Source organism: Oncorhynchus masou, chromosome 16, assembly GCF_036934945.1.
Source record: "Oncorhynchus masou masou isolate Uvic2021 chromosome 16, UVic_Omas_1.1, whole genome shotgun sequence".
In the NCBI taxonomy this organism is placed as follows: Eukaryota; Metazoa; Chordata; class Actinopteri; order Salmoniformes; family Salmonidae; genus Oncorhynchus; species Oncorhynchus masou.
In genome coordinates this window covers 36841224-36858546 of record NC_088227.1, presented here as the reverse complement: position 1 = coordinate 36858546, position 17323 = coordinate 36841224, and the positions used below count along the sequence as shown (strand labels likewise).

General features: G+C 53.4%; 1 protein-coding gene across 1 annotated transcript in view; it reads left to right on the top strand.

Annotated features, from left to right (window-relative positions):
* LOC135557244 (thyrotropin receptor-like) overlaps nucleotides 1–17323 on the top strand; it is a 56731-nt gene that overhangs the window by 25307 nt on the left and 14101 nt on the right. Inside the window, exons 9-10 of the mRNA XM_064990447.1 lie at nucleotides 3041–3229; nucleotides 3941–4205. Coding sequence (XP_064846519.1) covers nucleotides 3041–3229; nucleotides 3941–4205 — 454 coding nt within the window. The remainder of the gene's footprint in view (nucleotides 1–3040; nucleotides 3230–3940; nucleotides 4206–17323) is intronic.

Here is a 17323-nt window from a genome sequence, read left to right as displayed (position 1 = left end):
CTGGCCCGCGACAAGGAGTCGCTTGAGTGCGATGAGCCAAGTAAAGCCCCCCAGGCCAAACCCTCCCCAAACCCGGACGACATTGGGCCAATTGGGTGCCGCCCTATGGGACTCCGGCTCACGGTCGGTTGTGATACAGCCCGGGATCGAACCCAGATCTGTAGTGATGCCTCAAGCACTGTGATGCAGTGCCTTAGACCGCTGCGCCACTCGGGAGGCCCCATGATTGCAGTTTCTGTTATTTTGGACGTAGTATTTGCAGCAAACTGCAGTCAGATAGTACACTCCAGTATGACTGTAGTTAGAGTGCAGTATAACGGCAGTATGCTGCAAATACTGGGTCCAAAATACCACTTTTCTTTACTGCAGAAATGTTGCAGTGTAACTGCAGTTACAGTGCAGGATAACTGCAGATCAAATACAGTACACTGCAGTTATTCTGCAATAACTGCATACAAAATACCACAGTCAACTGCAGTTACTGCACTTTCAATGCGCTATCAAAACTGCAATATCTACCCCAGACGTTGCTAAAAACATCTGTATCAAAGAGTGACTTTATTATACAGCAAGGCAAAGTCAATGTCGTAGGGAGAAAGCCTGACTCCAGTTTCCATATTGTCATCACTGTTGACAAAATGCTTGATTGTTATTCCGTATTTTGCCAAGCTAGGATAAAACAGGTGCAACTGCGTGGGAAGTTGGGATGTGGCTGGCAGACAGCAGGAGCAGGATTGCCATCCTTTTTCTGCCTCTGAGATGGTTGCATGTCGGTGAGAATGGTGGACTACATAGCCCTCTCAGGACTAAGGCCTTGTTTCAAATACTTCAGAAATCCTTCTTCCATGACATAATCACTGACCTGGATTGGTGAAAGTAATAATTATACCCATCCAATCACTTATCTCTATGTTTACGTAAGAATATTTCTATTCTATAAATATTAGAGCAGGGCCCATGTCCTGGCTGAGTGGTGAGGTCAACCACATGAGGTCATGGCCTAAATCGGCCAGCCTTCGACCCACACTGTTATTCTCCAGTGTTGCTCAGTGTGTGTGTTTGTGTGTGAGCAAGAGAGTCTAATGATTTATTTAATGCATTGTTTGGCTTATCTGTTAAGTTATTTAACTAGTATGCTAGACGAGGAAACATCTTGTTAATGTTTTGTCCCTCACCCACGTTACAGCCTTATTCTAAAATCGATTAAATGAATCCAAAAATGCCATCACTCAATACCCCATAACTACAAAGCGAAAGCAGGTTTTTGAAAATATTTGCAAAATATTTGCAAATGTATTGTATTACAAATAAAAAACATGAATACCTTATTTACATAAGTCTTCAGACCCTTTGCTATGAGTCTCAGGTGCATCATGTTTCCATCCTTGAGACATATCTACAACTTGATTGAAGTCCACCTGTGGTTAATTCAATTGATTGGACATGATTTGGAAAGGCACACACCTGTCTATATAAAGGATGCACGTCAGAACAAAAAACAAGCCATGAGGTTGAAGGAATTATTAGAGCGGCTGGCTTCCAGATTAAGCGGGCGGGTGTTACGAAAAAAATAAACTGCAATCATTGTCATGCCTACTCCCTCTCTCCAGAGCTCGATGTCGCCGGTCTACTAACCACCAACCCAGGCAACCTTTATTAAACATTAGATTTTTTACATGGCACGTATTGCACTTCTACAACACTGTGTTTCTGCATTATTTAATCCAAATTTAACATGTTTCATTATTTATTTGAGACTAGATAGGTTTATTATGTATTATATTAAGTTAAAATAAAAGTGTTCATTCAGTATTGTTGTAATTGTCATTATTACAATATATATCTATATATATATATATATACATACATACACTGCTCAAAAAATAAAGGGAACACTTAAACAACACAATGTAACTCCAAGTCAATCACACTTCTGTGCAATCAAACTGTCCACTTAGGAAGCAGCACTGATTGACAATAAATGTCACATGCTGTTGTGCAAATGTTATAGACAACAGGTGGAAATTATAGGCAATTAGCAAGACACCCCCAATAAAGGAGTGGTTCTACAGGTGGTGACCACAGACCACTTCTCAGTTCCTATGCTTCCTGGCTGATGTTTTGGTCACTTTTGAATGCTGGCGGTGCTTTCACTCTAGTGGTATCATGAGACGGAGTCTACAACCCACACAAGTGGCTCAGGTAGTGCAGCTCATCCAGGATGGAACATCAATGCGTGCTGTGGCAAGAAGGTTTGCTGTGTCTGTCAGCGTAGTGTCCAGAGCATGGAGGTGCTACCAGGAGACAGGCCAGTACATCAGGAGATGTGGAGGAGGCCGTAGGAGGGCAACAACCCAGCAGCAGGACCGCTACCTCCGCCTTTGTGCAAGGAGGAGCAGGAGGAGCACTGCCAGAGCCCTGCAAAAATGACCTCGAGCAGGCCACAAATGTGCATGTGTCTGCTCAAACAGTCAGAAACAGACTCCATGAGGGTGGTATGAGGGCCCGACGTCCACAGGTGGGGGTTGTGCTTACAGCCCAACACCGTGCAGGACGTTTGGCATTTGCCAGAGAATACCAAGATTGGCAAATTCCCCACTGGCGCCCTGTGCTCTTCACAGATGAAAGCAGGTTCACACTGAGCACATGTGACAGACGTGACAGAGTCTGGAGACGCCGTGGAGAACGTTCTGCTGCCCGCAACATCCTGTGACTCCAAATCCAGACCTCCATGGGTTGATAAATTTGATTTCCATTGATCATTTTTGTGTGATTTTGTTGTCAGCACATACAACTATGTAAAGAGAAAAGTATTTAATAAGAATCTTTCATTCCTTCAGATCTAGGATGTGTTATTTTAGAGTTCCCTTAATTTTTTTGAGCAGTGTATAAACATCGGCCGATTAATCGGTAGCGGCTTTTTTTGGCCCTCCAATAGCCGGTATCGGCGTTGAAAAATCATAGTCGGTCGACCTCTAGTCAGGACCCCCTTTATGAGCCCTCAGTAACCTCCAGCTGTCATGTCTGTCTTCCCTAACAGTGACGTGTCCCTGACGGCGGTGTCGTCCCTCCCCACAGCAGGGCTGGAGTCTCTCAGGGAGCTGATTGCCCGCAGCGCCTGGAACCTCAAGAAGCTTCCGCCAATCAAAACCTTCAAACACCTGACCACCGCTGACCTCACCTACCCCTCTCACTGCTGCGGCTTCAAGAACCTCAAGAAGAAACGGGGGTGAGTTAGAATAGAGATTCTATTAAATTACTAGAGGCTATGTTGTACATTTTAGAGGCTATTTATACAGAACATTTGTATAAAAGCTTTACAAAGTATTCAAATGTTCTGTGTAAATAGAAAGTAAGCATTTCACTATTGTATTTGGCGCATGTAAAAACAAATACCATTTTATTTGAATAGCCTCTAAAACATATTATACGGATTATACATTTTAGTCTAAAATATTTATAATCCATATAATCTATTTTAGAGGCTATTCATACAGAACATTTGTATTTAACCTGTATAAACTATATAGATTTTACATACGTTAACAGATCATAAATGTCTATATATTAGTTTTCTTGGGAAGAGTTATTATATGATACAAGATCAGTACTTGTTGCGTATACAACATGTCTAAGTCCTGTCGTCTGTGGCTCGACTGCATTGTATGGAATGTTGTCATATTGGCAGTTCATTTGAAAATGTACGGAATCATTGCAGTACAACTGGCTGGCTAGCTGGCTAGCTAATGAACTTTAGATGCATTGTTTTACACAATATTTTACCACAGCACTGGCTGACCACTGGCTGACTTTTCACTTACAATAATTATTGCTCACAAAAACACATTAATCTATCAATCAAACTGTATTCAGAAAGACCTTCGTCAAAGTCACGAGTGTCACAAAAGGCTTTTCCAGTAACCCGGCCTGGATATTGCAGATACCTGGAGTACATCATCTGTAACCTGACAGCATTCTACGACCAGCAGCAGAAGAGGTCCGTAGGTCCTCTCACAGTCCCATCCCTCCAGGGAGACCCCACTGCAGACACAGCTGACCAGGAGCCCAGTGAGGAGGGCTTCAGAGATGGTGTATTCAAAGATACCCAGGGAGACCCCTGGAGAGACTTCCACAGCAGCCTCAACTACCACGTCTACTTCGGTGGGCAGCCGGACGATGACGTGGGCTTCGGGGAGATGCTGAAGGTAAGAGAGGATCACTTGTTTCAATCTCAGCACTGACTGAGGGAAACCTTGCAGCGAGCATATCCAACTGACAATCTCTTAGAAAAAGATATTAACTATTGGAACCAAGACTTAAAAATAACTTATGTTGGCACAAGATGGACAGACAGTTGGAGCATATCTAACCAAATTACAGTTAAGGAAAATGTTTGCTTAATCTAGTATAAACTAATGTTTAGAATGTATTATACAAGAGACAAAATGTAAAAAATGTTGTAAGTGTAAAACTAGTATGATCCATGCTTTCTGGGAATGCGATAAGGGCTGTACGTTGTGGATGGAGCTAGAAAGTTGGCTGTATTACAATGTAAACTTTTATTCTGTCAGAAGTACTACAATGTAAACCTTTATTCTGTCAGAAGTACTACAAGGTAAACTTTTATTCTGACTGTCTGCAAATTTCAAGACATGGCACATGGGGGTTGTGACGTAGAAGTCCGTCACTGGCCGCGGGCAGCATTTGGTTCTTTAACGCACACACATATTCATCACTCCTCCCTGCGCCATTATAAGATAAGTTAACAATGTGGGTCGACACACAAATTAACTTCTGTCTTGGTGCATGCATTTCACACTTGTCAATGTTCATATTTGAGAGATACAATAATTATTATACTTATCAATGTTGTGGATGAGCGCATTGTTTGTTTGTTCTGTTCCTCTCTCTCCATCTCTGTAGCTTCCGGGTATGCTGGAAAAGGACCCGAGCTAAGGGAATTGGGTTGGCTTTATAGTGCCTGTCCCAAATGGCTCATTAATGCATATGGGCATATTGAAAGATATTGTCAGTAGTGATGTAATTTTGTAAATGTTATGTTGTGATATTGTTTAAAACCGTGTTGCAATGTATATCCTTTAGTATGTTTAGTTCATGGAAAATGTAGGTTTGTATTGTTAATTGATTAATTAATTAGGGTTAATTGTTCTGAGGGGAGGGGCTAGCCCTACAAAAGGAGCCTCTCTTTCAGTCATGGAGAGGCAGTTTGGATTGAGCTGTGGATGGGGCAGCATTGTTTTTAAGCTGTCCCATAAGGTAGACGTTGATGGCAGTACTGTTGTTTTTTGTTCCGGAATCACTTGTAAATAAACACCTTTGCACAGAAGAACTTTTGCGGTTCCGCCATCTTTTTTATTTTGATAGAGGTTAGGTTATCCAGTTTAGCCTTCTGGCCTACTCTACGTGACAGGGGTGTAGTGAGATACGTAAACTTAAAAACTTGGAAAGCAATCAATCCGCCATCATTAACACAATTTAAGGCCAAATGGCAAACACTAATGCGGGCACAAGGGATTGGAGTGTGACCAGGCACAAGCGATGGGAGTGTGACCAAGCACCAGGGGATGGGAGTGTGACCAGGCACAAGGGGATGGGAGTGTGACCAGGCACAAGGGATTGGAGTGTGAGCAGGCACAAGGGATGGGAGTGTGACCAGGCACTAGGCATTGGAGTGTGACCAGGCAAAAGGGATTGGAGTGTGACCAGGCACCAGGGGATGGGAATGTGACCAGGCACAAGGGATCAGAGTGTGACCAGGCACAAGGGATCGGAGTGTGACCAGGCACAAGGGATGGGAGTGTGACCAGGCACAAGGGATGGGAGTGTGACCAGGCACCAGGGGATGGGAGTGTGACCAGGCACCAGGGATTGGAGTGTGACCAGGCACAAGGGATTGGGGTGTGACCAGGCACAAGGGGATGGGAGTGTGACCAGGCACAAGGGATGGGAATGTGACCAGGCACAAGGGATCGGAGTGTGACCAGGCACAAGGGATGGGAGTGTGACCAGGCACCAGGGGATGGGAGTGTGACCAGGCACCAGGGGATGGGAGTGTGACCAGGCACAAGGGATTGGAGTGTGACCAGGCACCAGGGATTGGAGTGTGACCAGGCACAAGGGATTGGAGTGTGACCAGGCACAAGGGGATGGGAGTGTGACCAGGCACAAGGGATGGGAATGTGACCAGGCACAAGGGGATGGGAGTGTGACCAGGCACAAGGGATGGGAGTGTGACCAGGCACCAGGGGATGGGAGTGTGACCAGGCACAAGGGATGGGAGTGTGACCAGGAACAAGGGATCGGAGTGTGACCAGGCACAAGGGATGGGAGTGTGACCAGGCACCAGGGGATGGGAGTGTGACCAGGCACAAGGGATGGGAATGTGACCAGGCACAAGGGATGGGAATGTGACCAGGCACTAGGGATTGGAGTGTGACCTGGCACAAGGGATTGGAGTGTGACCAGGCACAAGGGATGGGAGTGTGACCAGGCACAAGGGATGGGAGTGTGACCAGGCACTAGGGATGGGAGTGTGACCAGGCACAAGGGATGGGAGTGTGACTAGGCACAAGGGATGGGAGTGTGACCAGGCACAAGGGATGGGAGTGTGACCAGGCACAAGGGATTGGAGTGTGAACAGGCACAAGGGATGGGAGTGTGACCAGGCACAAGGGATGGGAGTGTGACCAGGCACCAGGGGATGGGAGTGTGACCAGGCACCAGGGATTGGAGTGTGACAAGGCACCAGGGATTGGAGTGTGACCAGGCACAAGGGATCAGAGTGTGACCAGGCACAAGGGATCGGAGTGTGACCAGGCACAAGGGATGGGAGTGTGACCAGGCACAAGGGATGGGAGTGTGACCAGGCACCAGGGGATGGGAGTGTGACCAGGCACCAGGGATTGGAGTGTGACCAGGCACCAGGGATGGGAGTGTGACCAGGCACAAGGGATGGGAGTGTGACCAGGCACCAGGGATTGGAGTGTGACCAGGCACCAGGGATTGGAGTGTGACCAGGCACAAGGGATTGGAGTGTGACCAGGCACAAGGGGATGGGAGTGTGACCAGGCACAAGGGGATGGGAGTGTGACCAGGCACAAGGGATGGGAATGTGACCAGGCACAAGGGGATGGGAGTGTGACCAGGCACAAGGGATGGGAGTGTGACCAGGCACCAGGGGATGGGAGTGTGACCAGGCACAAGGGATGGGAGTGTGACCAGGCACTAGGGATTGGAGTGTGACCAGGCAAAAGGGATTGGAGTGTGACCAGGCACCAGGGGATGGGAATGTGACCAGGCACAAGGGATCAGAGTTTGACCAGGCACAAGGGATCGGAGTGTGACCAGGCACAAGGGATGGGAGTGTGACCAGGCACAAGGGATGGGAGTGTGACCAGGCACCAGGGGATGGGAGTGTGACCAGGCACAAGGGATTGGAGTGTGACCAGGCACCAGGGATTGGAGTGTGACCAGGCACAAGGGATTGGAGTGTGACCAGGCACAAGGGGATGGGAGTGTGACCAGGCACAAGGGATGGGAATGTGACCAGGCACAAGGGGATGGGAGTGTGACCAGGCACAAGGGATGGGAGTGTGACCAGGCACCAGGGGATGGGAGTGTGACCAGGCACAAGGGATGGGAGTGTGACCAGGCACCAGGGGATGGGAGTGTGACCAGGCACAAGGGATGGGAGTGTGACCAGGCACTAGGGATTGGAGTGTGACCAGGCAAAGGGATTGGAGTGTGACCAGGCACCAGGGGATGGGAATGTGACCAGGCACAAGGGATCAGAGTGTGACCAGGCACAAGGGATCGGAGTGTGACCAGGCACAAGGGATGGGAGTGTGACCAGGCACAAGGGATGGGAGTGTGACCAGGCACCAGGGGATGGGAGTGTGACCAGGCACAAGGGATTGGAGTGTGACCAGGCACCAGGGATTGGAGTGTGACCAGGCACAAGGGATTGGAGTGAGACCAGGCACAAGGGGATGGGAGTGTGACCAGGCACAAGGGATGGGAATGTGACCAGGCACAAGGGGATGGGAGTGTGACCAGGCACAAGGGATGGGAGTGTGACCAGGCACCAGGGGATGGGAGTGTGACCAGGCACAAGGGATGGGAGTGTGACCAGGAACAAGGGATCGGAGTGTGACCAGGCACAAGGGATCGGAGTGTGACCAGGCACCAGGGGATGGGAGTGTGACCAGGCACAAGGGATGGGAATGTGACCAGGCACAAGGGATGGGAATGTGACCAGGCACTAGGGATTGGAGTGTGACCTGGCACAAGGGATTGGAGTGTGACCAGGCACAAGGGATGGGAGTGTGATCAGGCACAAGGGATGGGAGTGTGACCAGGCACTAGGGATTGGAGTGTGACCAGGCAAAAGGGATTGGAGTGTGACCAGGCACCAGGGGATGGGAATGTGACCAGGCACAAGGGATCAGAGTGTGACCAGGCACAAGGGATCGGAGTGTGACCAGGCACAAGGGATGGGAGTGTGACCAGGCACAAGGGATGGGAGTGTGACCAGGCACCAGGGGATGGGAGTGTGACCAGGCACCAGGGATTGGAGTGTGACCAGGCACCAGGGATTGGAGTGTGACCAGGCACAAGGGATTGGAGTGTGACCAGGCACAAGGGGATGGGAGTGTGACCAGGCACAAGGGATGGGAATGTGACCAGGCACAAGGGGATGGGAGTGTGACCAGGCACAAGGGATGGGAGTGTGACCAGGCACCAGGGGATGGGAGTGTGACCAGGCACAAGGGATGGGAGTGTGACCAGGCACTAGGGATTGGAGTGTGACCAGGCAAAAGGGATTGGAGTGTGACCAGGCACCAGGGGATGGGAATGTGACCAGGCACAAGGGATCAGAGTTTGACCAGGCACAAGGGATCGGAGTGTGACCAGGCACAAGGGATGGGAGTGTGACCAGGCACAAGGGATGGGAGTGTGACCAGGCACCAGGGGATGGGAGTGTGACCAGGCACAAGGGATTGGAGTGTGACCAGGCACCAGGGATTGGAGTGTGACCAGGCACAAGGGATTGGAGTGTGACCAGGCACAAGGGGATGGGAGTGTGACCAGGCACAAGGGATGGGAATGTGACCAGGCACAAGGGGATGGGAGTGTGACCAGGCACAAGGGATGGGAGTGTGACCAGGCACCAGGGGATGGGAGTGTGACCAGGCACTAGGGATTGGAGTGTGACCAGGCAAAAGGGATTGGAGTGTGACCAGGCACCAGGGGATGGGAATGTGACCAGGCACAAGGGATCAGAGTGTGACCAGGCACAAGGGATCGGAGTGTGACCAGGCACAAGGGATGGGAGTGTGACCAGGCACAAGGGATGGGAATGTGACCAGGCACAAGGGGATGGGAGTGTGACCAGGCACAAGGGATGGGAGTGTGACCAGGCACCAGGGGATGGGAGTGTGACCAGGCACTAGGGATTGGAGTGTGACCAGGCAAAAGGGATTGGAGTGTGACCAGGCACCAGGGGATGGGAATGTGACCAGGCACAAGGGATCAGAGTGTGACCAGGCACAAGGGATCGGAGTGTGACCAGGCACAAGGGATGGGAGTGTGACCAGGCACAAGGGATGGGAGTGTGACCAGGCACCAGGGGATGGGAGTGTGACCAGGCACCAGGGGATGGGAGTGTGACCAGGCACAAGGGATTGGAGTGTGACCAGGCACCAGGGATTGGAGTGTGACCAGGCACAAGGGATTGGAGTGAGACCAGGCACAAGGGGATGGGAGTGTTACCAGGCACAAGGGATGGGAATGTGACCAGGCACAAGGGGATGGGAGTGTGACCAGGCACAAGGGATGGGAGTGTGACCAGGCACCAGGGGATGGGAGTGTGACCAGGCACCAGGGGATGGGAGTGTGACCAGGCACAAGGGATGGGAGTGTGACCAGGAACAAGGGATCGGAGTGTGACCAGGCACAAGGGATCGGAGTGTGACCAGGCACCAGGGGATGGGAGTGTGACCAGGCACAAGGGATGGGAATGTGACCAGGCACAAGGGATGGGAATGTGACCAGGCACTAGGGATTGGAGTGTGACCTGGCACAAGGGATTGGAGTGTGACCAGGCACAAGGGATGGGAGTGTGACCAGGCACAAGGGATGGGAGTGTGACCAGGCACAAGGGATGGGAGTGTGACCAGGCACAAGGGATGGGAGTGTGACCAGGCACAAGGGATGGGAGTGTGACCAGGCACAAGGGATGGGAGTGTGACCAGGCACCAGGGGATGGGAGTGTGACCAGGCACCAGGGATTGGAGTGTGACCAGGCACAAGGGATTGGAGTGTGACCAGGCACAAGGGATTGGAGTGTGACCAGGCACAAGGGGATGGGAGTGTGACCAGGCACAAGGGATGGGAATGTGACCAGGCACCAGGGGATGGGAGTGTGACCAGGCACAAGGGATGGGAATGTGACCAGGCACAAGGGATGGGAGTGTGACCAGGCACAAGGGATGGGAGTGTGACCAGGCACTAGGGATTGGAGTGTGACCAGGCAAAAGGGATTGGAGTGTGACCAGGCACCAGGGGATGGGAATGTGACCAGGCACAAGGGATCAGAGTGTGACCAGGCACAAGGGATCGGAGTGTGACCAGGCACCAGGGGATGGGAGTGTGACCAGGCACCAGGGATTGGAGTGTGACCAGGCACCAGGGATTGGAGTGGGACCAGGCACAAGGGATTGGAGTGTGACCAGGCACAAGGGGATGGGAGTGTGACCAGGCACAAGGGATGGGAATGTGACCAGGCACATGGGGATGGGAGTGTGACCAGGCACAAGGGATGGGAGTGTGACCAGGCACAAGGGGATGGGAGTGTGACCAGGCACAAGGGATGGGAGTGTGACCAGGCACTAGGGATTGGAGTGTGACCAGGCAAAAGGGATTGGAGTGTGACCAGGCACCAGGGGATGGGAATGTGACCAGGCACAAGGGATCAGAGTGTGACCAGGCACAAGGGATCGGAGTGTGACCAGGCACAAGGGATGGGAGTGTGACCAGGCACAAGGGATGGGAGTGTGACCAGGCACCAGGGGATGGGAGTGTGACCAGGCACAAGGGATGGGAGTGTGACCAGGAACAAGGGATCGGAGTGTGACCAGGCACAAGGGATCGGAGTGTGACCAGGCACAAGGGATGGGAGTGTGACCAGGCACCAGGGGATGGGAGTGTGACCAGACACAAGGGATGGGAATGTGACCAGGCACAAGGGATGGGAATGTGACCAGGCACTAGGGATTGGAGTGTGACCTGGCACAAGGGATTGGAGTGTGACCAGGCACAAGTGATTGGAGTGTGACCAGGCACAAGGGATGGGAATGTGACCAGGCACAAGGGATTGGAGTGTGACCAGGCACAAGGGATGGGAGTGTGAACAGGCACAAGGGATTGGAGTTTGACCAGGCACAAGGGATGGGAATGTGACCAGGCACAAGGGATGGGAGTGTGACCAGGCACCAGGGAAGGGAATGTGACCAAGCACCAGGGATGGGAATGTGACCAGGCACAAGGGATGGGAGTGTGACCAGGCACAAGGGATGGGAGTGTGACCAGGCACTAGGGATGGGAGTGTGACCAGGAACCAGGGATGGGAGTGTGACCAGGCACAAGGGATGGGAGTGTGACCAGGCACAAGGGATGGGAGTGTGACCAGGCACAAGGGATGCGAGTGTGACCAGGCACAAGGGATTGGAGTGTGACCAAGCACAAAAGATAAGAGTGTGAACAGGGATGGGAGTGTGACCAGGCACAAGGGATGGGAGTGTGACCAGGCACAAGGGATTGGAGTGTGAACAGGCACAAGGGATTGGAGTGTGACCAGGCACAAGGGATGGGAATGTGACCAGGCACAAGGGAAGGGAATGTGACCAAGCACCAGGGATGGGAATGTGACCAGGCACAAGGGATGGGAGTGTGACCAGGCACAAGGGATGGGAGTGTGACCAGGCACTAGGGATGGGAGTGTGACCAGGCACCAGGGATGGGAGTGTGACCAGGCACAAGGGATGGGAGTGTGACCAGGCACAAGGGATGGGAGTGTGACCAGGCACAAGGGATGGGAGTGTGACCAGGCACAAGGGATTGGAGTGTGACCAAGCACAAGGGATGGGAGTGTGAACAGGCACAAGGGATTGGAGTTTGACCAGGCACAAGGGATGGGAGTGTGACCAGGCATAAGGGATGGGAGTGTGACCAGGCACAAGGGATGGGAGTGTGACCAGGCACTAGGGATGGGAGTGTGCCCAGGCACCAGGGATGGGAGTGTGACCAGGCACAAGGGATGGGAGTGTGACCAGGCACAAGGGATGGGAGTGTGACCAGGCACAAGGGATGGGAGTGTGACCAGGCACAAGGGATGGGAGTGTGACCAGGCACAAGGGATGGGAGTGTGACCAGGCACCAGGGATGGGAGTGTGACCAGGCACAAGGGATGGGAGTGTGACCAGGCACAAGGGATGTGAGTGTGACCAGGCACAAGGGATGGGAGTGTGACCAGGCACTAGGGATGGGAGTGTGACCAGGAACAAGGGATCGGAGTGTGACCAGGCACAAGGGATGGGAGTGTGACCAGGCACCAGGGGATGGGAGTGTGACCAGGCACAAGGGATGGGAATGTGACCAGGCACAAGGGATGGGAGTGTGACCAGGCACTAGGGATGGGAGTGTGACCAGGCACAAGGGATCGGAGTGTGACCAGGCACAAGGGATGGGAGTGTGACCAGGCACCAGGGGATGGGAGTGTGACCAGGCACAAGGGATGGGAATGTGACCAGGCACAAGGGATGGGAATGTGACCAGGCACTAGGGATTGGAGTGTGACCAGGCACAAGGGATTGGAGTGTGACCAGGCACAAGGGATGGGAATGTGACCAGGCACAAGGGATTGGAGTGTGACCAGGCACAAGGGATTGGAGTGTGACCAGGCACAAGGGATGGGAGTGTGAACAGGCACAAGGGATTGGAGTGTGACCAGGCACAAGGGATGGGAATGTGACCAGGCACAAGGGATGGGAATTTGACCAGGCACAAGGGATGGGAATGTGACCAGACACAAGGGATGGGAATGTGACCAGGCACAAGGGATGAGAATGTGACCAGGCACAAGGGATGGGAATGTGACCAGGCACAAGGTATCGGAGTGTGACCAGGCACAAGGGATCGGAGTGTGACCAGGCACAAGGGATGGGAGTGTGACCAGGCACAAGGGATGGGAGTGTGACCAGGCACAAGGGATGGGAGTGTGAACAGGCACAAGGGATTGGAGTTTGACCAGGCACAAGGGATGGGAATGTGACCAGGCACAAGGGATGGGAGTGTGACCAGGCACCAGGGAAGGGAATGTGACCAAGCACCAGGGATGGGAATGTGACCAGGCACAAGGGATGGGAGTGTGACCAGGCACAAGGGATGGGAGTGTGACCAGGCACTAGGGATGGGAGTGTGACCAGGAACCAGGGATGGGAGTGTGACCAGGCACAAGGGATGGGAGTGTGACCAGGCACAAGGGATGGGAGTGTGACCAGGCACAAGGGATGCGAGTGTGACCAGGCACAAGGGATTGGAGTGTGACCAAGCACAAAAGATAAGAGTGTGAACAGGGATGGGAGTGTGACCAGGCACAAGGGATGGGAGTGTGACCAGGCACAAGGGATTGGAGTGTGAACAGGCACAAGGGATGGGAATGTGACCAGGCACAAGGGAAGGGAATGTGACCAAGCACCAGGGATGGGAATGTGACCAGGCACAAGGGATGGGAGTGTGACCAGGCACAAGGGATGGGAGTGTGACCAGGCACTAGGGATGGGAGTGTGACCAGGCACCAGGGATGGGAGTGTGACCAGGCACAAGGGATGGGAGTGTGACCAGGCACAAGGGATGGGAGTGTGACCAGGCACAAGGGATGGGAGTGTGACCAGGCACAAGGGATTGGAGTGTGACCAAGCACAAGGGATGGGAGTGTGAACAGGCACAAGGGATTGGAGTGTGACCAGGCACAAGGGATGGGAGTGTGACCAGGCATAAGTGATGGGAGTGTGACCAGGCACAAGGGATGGGAGTGTGACCAGGCACTAGGGATGGGAGTGTGCCCAGGCACCAGGGATGGGAGTGTGACCAGGCACAAGGGATGGGAGTGTGACCAGGCACAAGGGATGGGAGTGTGACCAGGCACAAGGGATGGGAGTGTGACCAGGCACAAGGGATGGGAGTGTGACCAGGCACTAGGGATGGGAGTGTGACCAGGCACCAGGGATGGGAGTGTGACCAGGCACAAGGGATGGGAGTGTGACCAGGCACAAGGGATGTGAGTGTGACCAGGCACAAGGGATGGGAGTGTGACCAGGCACTAGGGATGGGAGTGTGACCAGGAACAAGGGATCGGAGTGTGACCAGGCACAAGGGATGGGAGTGTGACCAGGCACCAGGGGATGGGAGTGTGACCAGGCACAAGGGATGGGAATGTGACCAGGCACAAGGGATGGGAGTGTGACCAGGCACTAGGGATGGGAGTGTGACCAGGCACAAGGGATCGGAGTGTGACCAGGCACAAGGGATGGGAGTGTGACCAGGCACCAGGGGATGGGAGTGGGACCAGGCACAAGGGATGGGAATGTGACCAGGCACAAGGGATGGGAATGTGACCAGGCACTAGGGATTGGAGTGTGACCAGGCACAAGGGATTGGAGTGTGACCAGGCACAAGGGATGGGAATGTGACCAGGCACAAGGGATTGGAGTGTGACCAGGCACAAGGGATTGGAGTGTGACCAGGCACAAGGGATGGGAGTGTGAACAGGCACAAGGGATTGGAGTGTGACCAGGCACAAGGGATGGGAATGTGACCAGGCACAAGGGATGGGAATTTGACCAGGCACAAGGGATGGGAATGTGACCAGACACAAGGGATGGGAATGTGACCAGGCACAAGGGATGAGAATGTGACCAGGCACAAGGGATGGGAATGTGACCAGGCACAAGGTATCGGAGTGTGACCAGGCACAAGGGATCGGAGTGTGACCAGGCACAAGGGATGGGAGTGTGACCAGGCACAAGGGATGGGAGTGTGACCAGGCACAAGGGATGGGAGTGTGAACAGGCACAAGGGATTGGAGTTTGACCAAGCACAAGGGATGGGAATGTGACCAGGCACAAGGGATGGGAGTGTGACCAGGCACCAGGGAAGGGAATGTGACCAAGCACCAGGGATGGGAATGTGACCAGGCACAAGGGATGGGAGTGTGACCAGGCACAAGGGATGGGAGTGTGACCAGGCACTAGGGATGGGAGTGTGACCAGGAACCAGGGATGGGAGTGTGACCAGGCACAAGGGATGGGAGTGTGACCAGGCACAAGGGATGGGAGTGTGACCAGGCACAAGGGATGCGAGTGTGACCAGGCACAAGGGATTGGAGTGTGACCAAGCACAAAAGATAAGAGTGTGAACAGGGATGGGAGTGTGACCAGGCACAAGGGATGGGAGTGTGACCAGGCACAAGGGATTGGAGTGTGAACAGGCACAAGGGATTGGAGTGTGACCAGGCACAAGGGATGGGAATGTGACCAGGCACAAGGGAAGGGAATGTGACCAAGCACCAGGGATGGGAATGTGACCAGGCACAAGGGATGGGAGTGTGACCAGGCACAAGGGATGGGAGTGTGACCAGGCACTAGGGATTGGAGTGTGACCAGGCACCAGGGATGGGAGTGTGACCAGGCACCAGGGATGGGAGTGTGACCAGGCACAAGGGATGGGAGTGTGACCAGGCACAAGGGATGGGAGTGTGACCAGGCACAAGGGATGGGAGTGTGACCAGGCACAAGGGATGGGAGTGTGAACAGGCACAAGGGATTGGAGTGTGACCAGGCACAAGGGATGGGAGTGTGACCAGGCATAAGTGATGGGAGTGTGACCAGGCACAAAGGATGGGAGTGTGACCAGGCACTAGGGATGGGAGTGTGCCCAGGCACCAGGGATGGGAGTGTGACCAGGCACAAGGGATGGGAGTGTGACCAGGCACAAGGGATGGGAGTGTGACCAGGCACAAGGGATGGGAGTGTGACCAGGCACAAGGGATGGGAGTGTGACCAGGCACTAGGGATGGGAGTGTGACCAGGCACCAGGGATGGGAGTGTGACCAGGCACAAGGGATGGGAGTGTGACCAGGCACAAGGGATGTGAGTGTGACCAGGCACAAGGGATGGGAGTGTGACCAGGCACTAGGGATGGGAGTGTGACCAGGAACAAGGGATCGGAGTGTGACCAGGCACAAGGGATGGGAGTGTGACCAGGCACCAGGGGATGGGAGTGTGACCAGGCACAAGGGATGGGAATGTGACCAGGCACAAGGGATGGGAGTGTGACCAGGCACTAGGGATGGGAGTGTGACCAGGCACAAGGGATCGGAGTGTGACCAGGCACAAGGGATGGGAGTGTGACCAGGCACCAGGGGATGGGAGTGTGACCAGGCACAAGGGATGGGAATGTGACCAGGCACAAGGGATGGGAATGTGACCAGGCACTAGGGATTGGAGTGTGACCAGGCACAAGGGATTGGAGTGTGACCAGGCACAAGGGATGGGAATGTGACCAGGCACAAGGGATTGGAGTGTGACCAGGCACAAGGGATTGGAGTGTGACCAGGCACAAGGGATGGGAGTGTGAACAGGCACAAGGGATTGGAGTGTGACCAGGCACAAGGGATGGGAATGTGACCAGGCACAAGGGATGGGAATTTGACCAGGCACAAGGGATGGGAATGTGACCAGACACAAGGGATGGGAATGTGACCAGGCACAAGGGATGAGAATGTGACCAGGCACAAGGGATGGGAATGTGACCAGGCACAAGGTATCGGAGTGTGACCAGGCACAAGGGATCGGAGTGTGACCAGGCACAAGGGATGGGAGTGTGACCAGGCACAAGGGATGGGAGTGTGACCAGGCACAAGGGATGGGAGTGTGACCAGGCACCAGGGGATGGGAGTGTGACCAGGCACAAGGGATGGGAGTGTGACCAGGCACCAGGGGATGGGAGTGTGACCAGGCACAAGGGATGGGAATGTGACCAGGCACAAGGGATGGGAATGTGACCAGGCACTAGGGATTGGAGTGTGACCAGGCACAAGGGATTGGAGTGTGACCAGGCACTAGGGATTGGAGTGTGACCAGGCACAAGGGATTGGAGTGTGACCAGGCACAAGGGATGGGAATGTGACCAGGCACAAGGGATTGGAGTGTGACCAGGCACAAGGGATGGGAGTGTGACCAGG